The sequence below is a fragment of the Staurois parvus genome, unplaced genomic scaffold (genome assembly GCF_062004578.1).
Source record: "Staurois parvus isolate SC_StPar_1 unplaced genomic scaffold, SC_StPar_1.0 ptg000760l, whole genome shotgun sequence".
Taxonomy (NCBI): Eukaryota; Metazoa; Chordata; class Amphibia; order Anura; family Ranidae; genus Staurois; species Staurois parvus.
The window spans coordinates 576,805-592,419 of NW_028318556.1; the positions used below are offsets into that span (position 1 = coordinate 576,805).

The window sequence follows — 15,615 nt, forward strand, 5'->3', positions numbered from 1 at the left end:
GCTATCAAACCTTAATGACTTTGAGAGGATCGCCAAGAGGAGTAGGCCAAAATCCCTCCTAAGATGTGTGCAAACCTAATGGCTAACTACAGGAAACATCTGACATCTGCCAACAAGGGATTTGCCACCAGGTACTAAGTCATGTTTTGTGAAGAGGATCAAATACTTATTTCCCTCATGAACATGCAAATCAGTGCATAATTTGTTAGACATGCATTTCTTTTGAATTTTGTGTTGCTATTCTGTCTCTCAGTGTTACAATACACCTACCATTCGATTTTTAGACTGATCATTTCTTTGCAAGTGGGCAAACATTCAAAATCAGCAGGGGATCAAATACTTATTTCCTTCACTAATATCTATCACAGATCCTGTCAAAAGACCCAAAGATAACTTATAGACGGGGTAGAAATTTGAGAGATATGCTAGTACACAGCAGTCTGCAGAAAATCCCCAAGACATCAATAAAACACACCTGGCTATCAGAAAAAATAAAAGGTAGTTTTAAGTATGGTTATTGTAAAGCATGTACATTTTTGTGTAACATCAAAGAATTTGTCAATCCTAAAAATGGGGAAATCACTAAAATAAGAGACTTTTGTATTTGTAGTACGGAGGGGGTGGTTTATGCCTTAAAATGCTCGTATCCTTTAATATATTTAGGAAAAACAATTTGTCCCTTACGGAGACAAGTTCTTGAACATGTGAATATTATGCAAACTAAGGATAGACCAGTGGCTAGACATATGATACAAGAACATGATGGCAGACCTCCTACATTTTTGCATTATTGATAAATATATTCTAAGCCCTAGAAAAGGATATCTAGATAAATGTCTCAAAGCTTGACGCAAAATGGATTTTCCAAGGGCACCCTATGGGTTAAATGAAGGCTTTACCTGCCTCCCCTTTGTGTGTGATCAGGTACACTTTTTTTTGCTTGAATTGACCCCATAAAATGCAATATAATGGTATTAACTGTTGTACATGTTAACAAGGTTTTCAACAAGTGAGGTACTAAGGCTGTGTCCATGGGACGTTTGTGCAGTGGAACAGTATATATTGCCCCCTGGATTGTTGTAGTGTTTTTTTTCATCCTCAAGATGGCAACCTACGATGAACTGAGCATGTGCTGAAGTTTAGAAGTGCCGTGATGTCACAAAAGTGATGACGCATGTAGGCGGTGACATCACGCACGTGGTGGCCATTTTGATGGCTAATACTTCTACATACAGGGGTAAAACAAACAATAGGTGCCATTTCTTGCCACAATGTGATATTGAGCACAGTTTCTCACTGCTAACTGATCGGATTTTAATTCTTCATACTCCTGATGAAGCTCTGTAGTTGGAGCAAAACATGTAGAGTGCTTTCCTTTTTTGGGGTTACTTGGGAGCGCTTTTTGAATGCACATGGTACTTGCTCCCATTTTTGGAATGGTCTGCACTGCGCATGTCAGTTCATTATTTGAATGCTTCAAGACAGTGAGGTATTTTTGAGTTGATATGGTGATGCATGGGGCCCGAGGATTAGTGTACCTGTATTACATATCTGTAGCAAGGCCATACTACCTATTGGGTTTTTACCTGGGGAAATTTCATTTCTTCAGTGGAGAGTGTATGCAGCCTTCCTGGTAGGCATATGATCAAACCACAATTGTTTTTGCCACAACTTCATCCAAAAATGGTATGAAATCAAACGGCTTTGTGCTGGTAATTATGTGGATGTAACGGATAGGTTTATTGGCTAATAATTGTAATGAATTCAGTTATGAGATTGTAGCGCTGTCCATTTCAGTCTATAAGGTTTTGAATTAAATACAGTTCAGTATGTACATGTTTTATAAAAATCCTAATAAAGGTTATATTTTAAAATTTACTAATTGGTGCATAGGGACACACCTCCGTCCAGTATAGAGCTGTTGATTGCCAACTATGATGATTTATAATCAAGGCTTAGTAAAATAATTTAAGCAAAAGTTGTTGCAGAATCTGATTGGGGAGCTTCCCTGGTTGAGGTATGCGATGTCTCAGGAAGGGAAGGCAGGAATTGTTCAGCTTCCTGAAGTGAGTTGAAAGAAAGATTATCGCCACTGGGGGAATGTAGGTGTTGAATTGCAGAACATGCCAATATGAATTTGACTTTACAATTGTAGAGTGTAGAACACACTGTGGAGAAGGCCTTGTGTTTCTGAGTAACTTCAGCTGAACACTCCGCAAAAAGTAGCAGCTTGTGCCTGCCAATGGATAACATACACATTTTCCTGTTATGCTGAAGAATACTCTGTTTATCAGCATAATTCAGAAAGTGGGGGGATGAAAGGGCACGGTTTTGTGCAGGTGTCAGAGGGAGGACCCACCTAATGTCCTACCACTCCATCCCCCACAGCTATCTCCTCCTGTGCCACCATCCCCTCCCTCCTAGATTGTAAGCTTGAAAGAGCAGGGCCCTCAATCCCCTCATGTTTTGCATTGTATTGGTATTGTTCTGTCACATGTTCTGTCCCCCTTTGTAATGTACAGCGCTGAGCGAACTATTGGCGCTTTATAAATACTGTATAATAATAATAATAATAATAATAATAATAATAATGTGCACATCCACCACACATCTTTATAGGATTCTGGAAGGCCGTTCACCCTTATATGGTTCCTACTGGAGCGATTTTCAAGACTATCGATTTTGTCCAACAATGCCTGCTGTGCAGTAGTATGGGATGTGAAGGAAGCAGACATGTGAAGGAAGCAGAGATGTACTGCTCCATATGTTGAATGTGCTGTGCATGGTCAGTGAACTCCCTGTGCAAATACTCCAGCCTGTTGCACTGCTCTGTCCAAAGCTTCAGTGAATTTGTGAGTCAGTAAGGCCACTACTGCCTGAGCAATGCAGGCATGGGAGGAAGAGTCCTCAGCATCAGGTGAGGGAACCTCCACATGCTTGGTGTGGGCACCATCTTCTTCTTCACCTCCAGAAGCTAGCGGTGAAGAGTCTGGGACCGAGTGTCGCAGTGGTTCAGAAAACGAACCATGGGACTCATCTGACTAGTAGGCAGAAAATTAGTTTGGTGGCAGGGCGCTGCGGTGGCTTTATAGCCTATTTGTGAGGAGGTTAACAGGAGCTGTGGCGGTTCACCTCTGATGCTTGTGGCACCAGGACCTGGAAGTGTCTCCTCTATTTTCAGCTGGCCAGTAAAGTCTGTTGTTTTTCAACAGAATAAGCTGTAATGCAGATGTATAAATTAGAGGTTGGGACAAACCATTTACCACTGACAGGGATGGTTACAATGATCAGCTTTTATGTAAAACCTTTATCCAAAAAGATACAAAACCATTACTGTAGTGTGAGCTGGAGTGCAGCTTCAATTTGTTAGTGTATTTAGATCCGCGAGTACATCTAACATTCCCTCCCTTTCAACCAGACTCATCCAATTACATATTAGGTTTCTACTAGGACAGCTTGATCAACTATACATTTCTTCATATTTAGAATTTATTTTACACTTGCCAAGCTAGCTAGTATCTACTAGTCCTTTTCGGCAGAGTGATAGCATTGTGCTTTTTCTCCAGCGGATTTTATTTATATTTACAATTTTTTTTTTTGCAATGGCTGTTGGTCCAACAGTTTTGGGCAGGGGTCGCTTGATTTCCATTATTCATCTCTGCCTGCTTGGCCCGGTGGAAGAGGTGGCTTCGACAATATGATTTTCTGGTACAATAATGTTTATTTATCAAAAAATGGATGAAGCGCTCTGCTACAATAGTGCTATATGCAATAACAAAATATTATACACACATATACAAGTGCTTAGTGCCCAAATAATATATGTATAAAAATCATATATAAAAATTAATATAGAACCAATCTGTCCCCAAGTGGTTAAACTGGTAATTCATGTGCACACACAACTAAATAAAAAGTGACCAGGTGCTCCAATACATAAATATATAAATAATGTCTTCATAAATATAATAAAATCACAATAAATAATCTCAAAAAAGTGCCAAGTGTTTAAATAATCAATATACATATAGTATAATTATGTGCAAAAAAAACATGCTATCACTCTTCTGTGACAAAATATAAGTGCTTCTTCATTCAAATGGTGTTCAAACCAAAGTGCCACTCCAGTGAATCAATCCTAAATATCCAGAGTGCCTCCTCACCTCCAACATTCGACCCCTAGAGGTCACAAATCATTTATTTAAATGATACTTCGAAAACGACACCAGGATATAACTTGCCCCACGATTCAGAGTCTCAATATATAAGATGCCTCAGCCATATGCCCATGGACCATGGAAGATTTAAACACAAAGAGAGATCTCCATAGCGCAATATGTAGTTTTATTTAGGTAAAAAACACAGATGGAACACTCACATGCTTTTAGAGATATACAGGCGGTTCCCCCATATCCTATGGGTGTAATATGAAATCACACATGCCGAAAAACCGAAGTGCATCACCGGAAATGCGTCACCTAGCTCCACCCGGAAGTGATGTCAATGTGCTCCACCCGGAAGTGATGTCAATGTGCTCCACGCGTTCCACCGTCACGTGGCTTCTTCAGGATGACAGTAGTGTAACGCGTGGAGCACATTGACATCACTTCCGGGTGGAGCACATTGACATCACTTCCGGGTGGAGCTAGGTGACACATTTCTGGATATTTAGGATTGATTCACTGGAGTGGCACTTTGGTTTGAACACCATTTGAATGAAGAAGCACTTATATTTTGTCACAGAAGAGTGATAGCATTTTTTTTTGCACATAATTATACTATATGTATATTGATTGTTATTTAAACACTTGGCACTTTTTTGAGATTATTTATTGTGATTTTATATTTATGAAGACATTATTTATATATTTATGTATTGGAGCACCTGGTCACTTTTTATTTAGTTGTGTGTGCACATGAATTACCAGTTTAACCACTTGGGGGCAGATTGGTTCTATATTAATTTTTATATATGATTTTTATACATATATTATTTGGGCACTAGGCACTTGTATATGTGTGTATAATATTTTGTTATTGCATATAGCACTAATATAGCAGAGCGCTTCATCCATATTTTGATATTTATTGTGTGTGTCCCATGGTATAGGGTGTAGATGATAGCAGCTAGCTATACTTAGGTAGTCTGTGGAGCGCAGGAGGATACTTATATTGAATAATGTTTATTGTTGCCGCAAAGATAAAACATACAATAGAACACCCACGCTGGGGGAATACAAGAATTTAGTTAAGTAAGCACGAGCGAAATAGAGTGCAACAATTGTTTTATGTTAAGTTTGCTAATGGGTGACCACATGAACAAAACTGTCAGTCTTCACGTGCTCCCTGGGCCAAAGGGTCCAGGGATATGAAAAAAAAAAAATCAAGTTACTTACGGTAACGTCTTTTCCGGGAGTCTTTCAGGCCAGCACCTTGAGAGACCTCGGCTCCTCCCCATCTGAGGAAACACCTCCACCCTAAAATAAAAGACCTCCACTCCCCTCCAACCTCACCAAACATCCTCCGGTCACCTGGGGGAGACACAACGTGAGACAACGTAATCACCAAAAATCATGCTCACATAAACCATATCAACACTGGGTGGGAAACCGGTGCTGGCCTGAAAGACTCTCGGAAAAGACGTTACCGTAAGTAACTTGATTTTTCCCCTTACGTCTTTCAGGCCAGCACCTTGAGAGGATAAGCGAGTACTCACCCCTCGGGCGGGCTAACTGCTTGCAAGACCTTACGACCAAAGGCCTGCTCCTGCACCGAAACCAGGTCCAACCTGTAATGTTTGGCAAATGTGTCATAACTGGACCATGTTACCGCTCTGCAGATCTGCCCCAGAGACGCCCCTGCAAACTCAGCCTGAGTAGCCGCCACCACCCGTGTGGAGTGCGCCCTGATACCGTCTGGAACCTCCAGGCCTTCCGCCTGGTATGCTCCAGAATTTGCCAACTTCAACCAACCTGCCAGCGTCCCTCTGGATGCCTTTTTCCCTTTCCTAGTTCCCTTGAAAAAAAACAAAAAAGGATTCGGTGCTCCTAAACTCCCTAGTCCTTTCTAGATACTGGAGTACGCACCTTCTGACATCCAATAAATGAAACTTTTTCTGATCATCCCCAACCGGGTCCCGGAAAAAATGAGGGAAGGACAATGTCCTGTTCCCTCTGGAATCTTTGTGCCACCTTTGGGATGAAGGATGGGTCCGTTCGAAAAACTACCCTGTCTGGAAAAACACGGAGATAGGGCGACCTGATGGACAACGCTTCCAACTCACACACCTTCCTTGCCATGGTGACCAAGAAGGCAGTCTTGATGGTGAGTTCGTCAATCGAGCAGGACTCCAGGGGCTCGAATGGCGTCCTCGTCATCGCACCAAGAACCCTGGCCAAATCCCACATCGGGAACGGACCGGCCCTTGGAGGCCTCTGTCTCACTAGAGCCTTAAAAAATCTAGCCACCAGCGCCTCCCTGGCCAGGGGTGTCTCCAGGAACACGCTGAGAGCAGAGATCTGTCCCTTGAGCGTGCTAACCGTTAACCCCATGTCAGCCCCTGCCTGCAGAAATTCCAACACAGACACTAAGCTGTGGGTTGTCCGCGACATCTGATCACACCAAGCAGTAAAGCGACCCCAGACCCTACCATAAATGGCCTGGGTCTCCTCTTTCCTACTGGCCAGTAACGTGGCCACTAACCTGGGTGAAAAACCTTTCCCTAAGAGGAGCTGCCGCTCAGAAACCAAACGGTTAACCTCAACTTCCTCACGTTGGGGCAAAGGACCAGTCCCTGTGATAACAAATCCTCCCTTGGTGGCAGGTCCCAGGGCGGACGGGAGGTTAAACTCTTCAGTGTGGCGAACTAAGCCCTCCGTGGCCAGAAGGGAGCTATCAGAATCAATGAGGTCCTCTCTGTTCTGAATTTCCTCAAAACTAGGGGAAGCAAGGGAACTGGTGGGAAGGCGTAACACAGCCGGTAGTCCCACTTTTGACTCAGCGCGTCCACTGCCCTTGATCCATCTCTGCGAGATAGGGAAAAGAAGGCCGGCACCTTGTTGTTCCCTCCCGAGGCAAAAAGGTCCACCTCCGGGGACCCCCACCTCAGCACAAATTCCTGAAACACCTCGGGGTTCAGGGCCCATTCCGATTCCCTGAGTCGTGTTCTGCTCAGAAAATCTGCTTTCCGGTTTAGCTCTCCTCTTAAATGCACTGCAGACAGGGAAGCCAAGGTCACCTCTGCCCAGGACAAGAGCGTTGCTGCCAAGGCTCCAAGGGCCCTGCTCCTCGTTCCCCCTTGCCTGTTTACGTACGCCACTGTCGTGGCATTGTCCGATAGGACTCGCACATGGTGGCCCCTGATTCTCACCTGGAAAGCCTGAAGAGCCTCTGCCACTGCCCTCAGCTCCCTCCAGTTTGAGGACATGTTCCTCTGTTCCCAGGACCATTCCCCTTGAGCCACCAATCCTCCCAGGTGGGCGCCCCATCCTTTGGAGCTGGCATCCGTCGTTACCTCCCTGGACACTGGGAAGCACCATAATAACCCCTGGGTTACACTGGACAACCTTCTCCACCACCACAGCGACCTCTTTACACTGGGGGGAACCAGTACTCGGTCCTCTAAGGAGTGAGTACTCCCGTCCCAGACTCTCAGGATCCATAATTGGAGGGGACGCATATGCAGACCAGCCCATTTTTCTGCCGGGTAGGAAGCCGTCAGTAGACCCAGCACTGACATGACCTGCCTTATCGCTATTGGCCCGTTTCCCTGCACCAGTCTGATCCCCGCTTCTAGCTTGGACACCTTCTCCGAGGTCAGGCTGACCCTCTGACTCACCGAGTCCAGAGAGTAACCCAAATAAACCATCCTCTGAGAAGGCACCAGACAAGACTTCTCCAGATTCACCATCCACCCCAGGTGTTCCAGATGGCCCCGCACTATACCTAGATTCCGCAGAAGGTGAGCCTCTGAATCTGCGAAGAGCAGCAAGTCGTCCAGATAGGCTATCACTGAAATTCCCATCAAACGAATAGGAACCAGTGCCTCCGACAGAACCTTGGTAAAAATTCACGGAGAGGAGGACAGGCCGAATGGAAGAGCCCTGAACTGCCAGTGTCGCACTCCTCCCTCTCCCTCCACTGCCAACCTGAGGAACCGCTGAGAAGTTTCCGCAATGGGCACGTGCAGGTACGCGTCCTGCAGGTCTATGGACGCCATAAAGGACCCTGGCGGGATCAGGGACCTGACTGTAAATATAGACTCCATGCGGAACCTCCGGTAACGCACAAACCTGTTGAGGGGTTTTAGGTTCAAAATCAGCCGGAAAGCTCCCGACGGCTTTTGAACCAGAAATACATGAGAGTACACCCCCTTCCTTTGTTCCCCTTCTGGGACCTTGACTACAACCCTTCGGTCCTCTAGCTCCTCTAAGGCAGTGATCAGGGCAGCAGCCATTGCCGGGTTTCTCGGACGCGACGTCACCATATATCTTTCGAAAGGTGTCTTTACGAAATCCACCCGATAACCCCTTCTGACAATATCCAGAATGAAGGGGCTGGTGACCACTGCGGGAGGAAGGCCGCCAATTTTCCTCCCACGGGAGGCACCGAGTCAGTGCGTCTTCCGGGGCTGCTCAGGAGGGCAAAAAAATTGCTCCTCCCCTGCCCCGACCTCTCTGTCCTGTAGGCCTACCCTGGCCCACCGGTCTAAGGCTCAGTCTCCTTAATGGACGGGCCCTACGTGTCCCTCCCTCCGGTGACTTCCTTTTGAGGGGAAAAGATTTTTTCTTGTCTACCGTTCAGTCCAGTGATTCCTCCAACCCTGGGCAGAAGAGACAATCTCCTGTGAGAGGGATACCACACAGTCTGACCTTGGAAGTGATGTCCCCTTGCCACGTCTTTAACCATAGTGCCCTCCTAGCTGAATTGGTGAGAGCCGCAGACCTAGCCCCCAACCTCACTGCCTCAGCAGATGCATCCGCAATATAACCTACCCCCTGCAGAAGGGTCTCAAAAGAGGCCAGGATCCTTTCCTTGGGGGAGTCCGCCACTATATGAGCCTGCAATTGAGTAAGCTAGTACTCCAAGTTTCTGGCCACCACCGTCGAGGCCATGGCTGGTTTCAGATTATACAAGGTTGAGTCCCAGGCTTTTCTAAGAAGGGATTCCGCTCTCCTATCCAGCAAATCTGGTAGGACCCCCATGTCCTCAAACGCCAGGTCAGTCCTCCTAGTTGTTTGGGAGAAGGCTGTGTCTAGTTTGGGGTTCTTGTTCCACACTGCAGCGGGATCCTCACTAAACGGAAACAGTCTTTTTAACAATTTAGAAAAGAACGGTTTTCTCTCTGGGTCCTGCCATTCCTTCTTAATAGTCTCGATTAAGACGTCATGTACAGGGAAGGTTCTGTAACTATGCTCCTCCAACCCTTGATACATCTGGTCAAGGAGAGATAGGGTCTTAACCTCCTCCTTTATGTCCAGGGTCTCATAAATTGCCCCTAAGAGCCCATCCACCTCCTCTAAGGACAATTTATACCGGGAGGGACCCCTACTTCCCCCCTCGTCCCTAGCCACCCCAACCGGGTCCTCTTCCCCAGCAGAGCCTAAGGGCCTGCACCCACCGCAGACCCCCTGCCCTACCCTACCGGGAATGCCTTGGAGCTAGGGGGCAACAGATAGGGGAGGCCTCAACTGAGGCACCTTACCTGCAGCTGGCTGGTGCTGGTGTCTCCTGGTCCCGGTGCCTCCAACATCGCGCTCCGGGAGGGTGGTCGCTTGGTGCAGGCCTGTCCCCCAGGCTACTATGCACCGCCTTTTGAAATTTGCGCGCCGTGGTTGAGGGTCGCGACCGGAAGCGGACATCGCGGCCCGGGGTGAAGCCCTGCCCCTTCCGCCGGAACTCTCCGTCTCCCGGCGTCCGGCCCAGCAAACAAGCCTGCCAGCATGGGAAGGAGCGAGACCTCACCCCGATTATCACCAGACCGTACCACGGCCACCCCGACACCCCAACTCGCCGGAGGGGGTCGGGGGGCGAAGTGCAGGTACGTGCCAAGCCCCGTCACCCGGGGGTGCACGCCCACTGCCACACAGCCTGCCCAGGGAGGATGAGCAGCTGGACTCTCCGGCCTTCACTCCCGGCTGCGTTAGGCCTGACAGCCGGCTATCGGACCCTAGGCCCCCCTGCCATCTGGGTTGACAGCACCTTGAGCTTCCTCGTGTCTCCCCACCGGAGGAAACACCTGAACTGAGGTTGGAGGGGAGTGGAGGTCTTTTATGTTAGGGTGGAGGTGTTTCCTCAGATGGGGAGGAGCCGAGGTCTCTCAAGGTGCTGGCCTGAAAGACGTAAGGGGAAAAAAAGTAAAAGGATGAGAAGGGGGAAGGTAGTGATCCGGCATGCCAGTTCTGGTAGGGGGAATGGAGAAGGAAGAGGGAGAGAAGGAGAAAGAATCTAGCAGGGTAAGACTGAGGGAGGGGAGGAGATTGAGCAGTGGTATCAGCAATTAAAGGCCGCCAAGTCTGGTTGGGTGCAGAGTGGGCACGGCATACGACCACCAGGAGGTCCATACTTTCAGGAATTTGGCATGAGAGTCATTGCAGGATACTTGACATCTTTTCATTTATCATAAGGGTGGTCAGGTTGCCTATTACCACTGCAAACGAGATAGAAAGTATCTTTAAAGACCTAGCTATGGCACGCTTTGCAGCAATAAACAAATAGGTGGCAAGTTTTTGCTGATATGAAAATAGGCCAGGGATTGGACAATTCAGTAGTGCCTGCTTAGCATCTGTTCAAATAGGTACATGGAATAATGTGTGTAGGAGCCCGAAGGCCCAAGACCAAAATCTGGTTAGGTATGGGCAGGACTACCAGGTATGAACCACATCCCCACATTGGCTGCATCCTCTGAAACATCTATCGCTGTAAGAAGGCTTTAAAACCTGCAATGCAGGCCAGAACCCAATACCAACTCAGAAGGACCTTATAGGCTGCTTCCATCACAGTCGTGTTGAAAGGGCATTTAACTATGGACGACCAGGCTTCACTAAAATCCTCAAGCTCGACAGAAGTCTAGGTATATTATTTTATGCATGTAAAGCGATCATACTGTATTGAAAAAAATCTGCAGCTCATTCATTAACGTATGGGAATTCAGCTTTGCCATTTTACAAAGCTACATACACAAATAGTTGATTAAAAATAAATAAAAGTTTAAAAAGGTTTGTAACTTCTGGTAATCAAAGCCGGATATGAATTCTTAAAGTAGAAATCCGAGAAAAAAAAATGTTTGGCCCATGCAGCATGGGTCTAATGCTTGTTTTATTCTAATGGAGAGAACACCGAAGATATACTCACCTGACCCGCCAACCCTCCCCCACACAAAACCGGTCCTTTCAGCTCATACCCCCCCCCACCCCCTCGTGGTACAGCGGTCTTGTAAATGTGCTGATCAATGCATGTTCCATAGAAAGGAACAGTCCATCGCCGGACAGTGGGGGAGCATGGTTTTCCGTAGGATCGGCGGGTTATGCGAGTAGGAGCTTAGTCCTCACCCCTATCTAGAAAAAAATGAGCAGCTGATCCATGTAGTGGGGGCACAACCCTACTGCATGGTAAAAAAAATAAAATTATATATATATATATATATATATATATATATATATAATTATTATATTAATTAAGGGGGTATTCATGGTAATATGCTGTATACATTATCATCATTACTTAAAAGCAGTAAAAGCTCTTGTTTTATATCCACTGCAAGACATATGAGTGTCTATAATGGTTTTGGATTTATTGCTGCTACTTGATTTTTAATGGTTGCACTATTGAATATCTGCGCCCCAAATGCACATTAATGCTATAGGCGGGTTAAAGGCTTTAAAGTGCAACTGCTGTGAACTTAGCACTACACCTTTCCATATGACTGGGAAAATCATTTAACAATATGTTTACAAAAAAGTGAGTCTTCAATTCAAATGATTACCACAGGACACCAATACCACCTTCCCACCCCCAACAACAATTTTTTTTCTATCAGTCTAATTGTATGCACAGCCAAAACTGCCCCCCCCCCCCCCCATCTGTAGTTGTGTTCTGTTTAGGTAAATAACCAATAAAGTAAAATGCAGAGAATCTCACTTCACAGAATCGTGCATCGTCTTACAGACATGGAGCAGAGCATTCAGCATGACTGGATCCTTCGTTGCTTCCTGTTGATGCCTATTGGATAGATATTTAAAACATTACATATATATATATATATATATATACATACATAGATGTGTGTACAAACCAATGAAGAGCATGCCAATTGTGTTTGCAATATAATTGCAACTTTACCACTATTGTTAATATATATACAGTACGTGTGAAATAACAAATTAATTGGAACGTAGATCAGCCATTCTCAACCATGGTGCCCTGGTTTCTTCAGGGGTGCCATGGCAAAATGTCTATAAATTGCTCAAAACTTGTATACAACCCAGCAGGTGGAACAAGAATGCCTTTTAGTTACACAAAGCCACAGGTTTTTATTGTGCACCATTACAACCTTCTAGCCGCCGACATCCTGGCAACCAATTGCATCATAAGGAAGATGCTGCCTGCACAGCATCTTAGTTTGACCCTCTCTTTCCCCTCACCATCAGTGCTGGGGTCACATTATCCCAATGATGGATACAAACTGAGGGAGAAGAAAACAATGGAATACTACTCAGTACCAGTGTGCAAAAATTGTCCATAATTTGAAAGGGTGCCTCGGGACTGCCTTGACTGAAAAAAGGTTGAGAAACACCAACTTAGATGATGAGGGTTTCAGAATAGACCCCCACTAAAAATAAAGGCTTGGTTTATTTATCAAAGCAGTACAAATAGCAAAGAAAAGAAAAGAGATAAAGTGCAGTAACTCATGTCAACCAGCTTTAGTTTACTTATGAGAGATTAATTCTGACTTGTTGCTTTGCTATGCACATTACTACAGTATTACTTTTAAGTCTATAGCACTCTGCTAATACAAATATGGTTTTGGGTCCATTATATCTTTTTGCTCTATTGCATCAAAATGTATCTAAAGCAATCTGGGCATCTGTCATTTTTTAATAAAGGTAGGGGAAAAAAAAAAAAAAAAAAAAAAAAAAAAAAAACTTGCCCCAGATCAGAATTACAACCAATTATTAGCAAGTTTATAAAGCTTGATATCTCAAGAAGCACCAGCAACGTAGAAATGTTGGTAGTCAAGTCATATTAACATACGTGTTTACCAGTTTATGAGATGCAGAAGATTCATACCCCTGAGGAAATACAGACTTTCAAGTATGATATTTTTTATACCCAAATAAATTGGAAACTAGACTGAATATTGGAAAACAGGTTTGGGCTTAGGGTTATATTCACTAAATGGCATGGGCTTAGTGTTGTATATCAGCAAAGGTGGACTGAGCTGTGAAAAAGAGCTGTAAAAAATTGGCAAAGGGTACGCTAGGAGTAGAAATGCTCCACACACATTAGCATTTTTTTAAGCTAAAAAACACTGCGAAAAATGCTGCATAAAAAATGCCTGTGTGTTTTTAGTAGCCTTTTAGTAGAAAAAGACTATTATTATGCCACAATTTTAACCCAACTAAAAGATTGGTTTCAATCACCCCCATAAACTCTATGGGGAGATATTGAATCCACCACAATCCCAGGCTATAACCTTAACCGCCTCCTGCCTGCCATATAAGGAAATGACGGATGAACAGTGATTCTCTTGTTCTGGGAGGATGTCCCATTACGTCTTCCCACTCTAACTGTGCATGCATGGCCCTGGGGGAGCGCCATGCGGCGATCACTGATGAACTGTGTCACTTGGACACAGCTCATCATCGATCAAGGTAAAGAGCCATTCGTTGCGATTCTTTACCATGTGACAGGCTCTGTGCAATCACAGCCTACCACAAATGTAAACAGAGATGTAACTCACCGTTACCAGCTTCCTCTTCTCATACTCAGATCTTGTGTGAGGAGAGGAATCTTCTAACAGTGAGTTACAGTTCTTTATAGTGCACACACAGATCACAGGCCCTTTCACAGTGCCCATCAGTGTTACTAGTGGCCATCAGTATACCTGTCACCCATCAGTGCACCTGTTGCACATCAGTGCTGATCAGCAGTGCACCTGTCACTCATCAGTGCCGATCAGCAGTGCACCTGTCGCCCCATCAGCGCCCATCGGTGTACATGTCGCCCATCAATGCCCATCAGCAGTGTACCTGTCACCCATCAGTGTACCCGTTGCAAATCAAAGTACATCTGTCGCCCATCAGTGACCATCAGCAGTGCACCTGTTGCCCAGCACTGTACCCTTTGCCCATTAGTGTACCTGTTGCCCATCAGTGCCCATCAGCAGTGCACCTGTCGCCTATCAGTGCCAATCAGCAGAGCACCTGTAGCACATTATACATCAGTGCCATCATCAGCAGAGTACCGTCACACAGCCATCATTACCAGGGCACCCGTCCTACAGCCAACATCAGCAGTCTACTTGTTGGGTAAGAGAGAGCCAGCCATGTAAAAATAAATTTACGCTAGAACCATAGATGAAAGACCCAATACCAGCACTGGAATATTCTATCAACCTCCGAGAATCAGGGCCTAAACATACCTCCCAGATGCGCTTGCCAAACCCATTATGGCTGCCCTTCAACTCCAGATCAGCAAGCATTCCCCCTTTCACTGCACAGCCAGATGTGCAGGCTAACACTGAGAATTTTTCAGAAATTGATTTTTTTTTTTTTGCCCGACACTTTACTTCAGTTTATTGTGGATCAGACAAACCTTTATGCCACACAATTTATTATGAACAACCCCCATTCATCCTATGCCCATCCATTTGAATGGAGACCTCTTACATTAGAGAAATTAAAGTTATTTTTGGGCCTAACCCTTAACATGGGGCTTACAAAAAAAATTAAGGACATGCATACTGGTTCACACACCCAATCCACCACATGCCAATTTATCCTGCTGTAATGCCCAGGTCATGCTATGAGATGATCGTGCAATTCCTTCATTTCAGTGACAATACCCAGTGCCCTCCGAAAGATTATTCCAACTATGACAAATTATACAAAATTTGTCCACTTCTTAATTTTTTCCCCCAAAGATTTACTGAACTTCTTGTCCCCGATAAAAAAGTATGTGTAGACGAATCCCTTGTCCACTTCACTGGCCAGCTAGGAATTAAGCAATATATTCTACGTAAGAGGGCCAGATATGGAGTAAAGCTCGACAAGCTTTGTGAAAGAGCCACAGGATATTTGTATGAGTATATGAAGGAAAAGATACCCAGCTCCAGCCCCCTGAGTGCCTAACCTATATTGGACCAAGTGGAAAAATTGGCTGGCTTATCCACTTTTCCAAACTGGCTATTACATTTTAGACCTTATAGTTCAACCTATAAATGGTGTCTAAATTAGATCACTCAAAAAACACCAATTAGATTAAATCATTGTGCCTATGTACTTAAATGTTGATATATAAACTCTGATGGGTGCGGATATTATATATCCACTAAAACTTATATCCACACTTTGTGATAAATAAGTAAAACCACAAGCAAAACCACAAATAATAGCA

General features: G+C 45.0%; 1 protein-coding gene across 1 annotated transcript in view; it reads right to left on the reverse strand.

Moving 5' to 3' along the window:
• Positions 1-15,615, reverse strand: part of LOC149444940 (VPS35 endosomal protein-sorting factor-like) — a gene marked incomplete at its 5' end in the record, with an annotated part of 803,117 nt that overhangs the window by 460,447 nt on the left and 327,055 nt on the right. Inside the window, one exon of the mRNA XM_089654375.1 lies at positions 12,139-12,219. Coding sequence (XP_089510501.1) covers positions 12,139-12,219 — 81 coding nt within the window. The remainder of the gene's footprint in view (positions 1-12,138; positions 12,220-15,615) is intronic.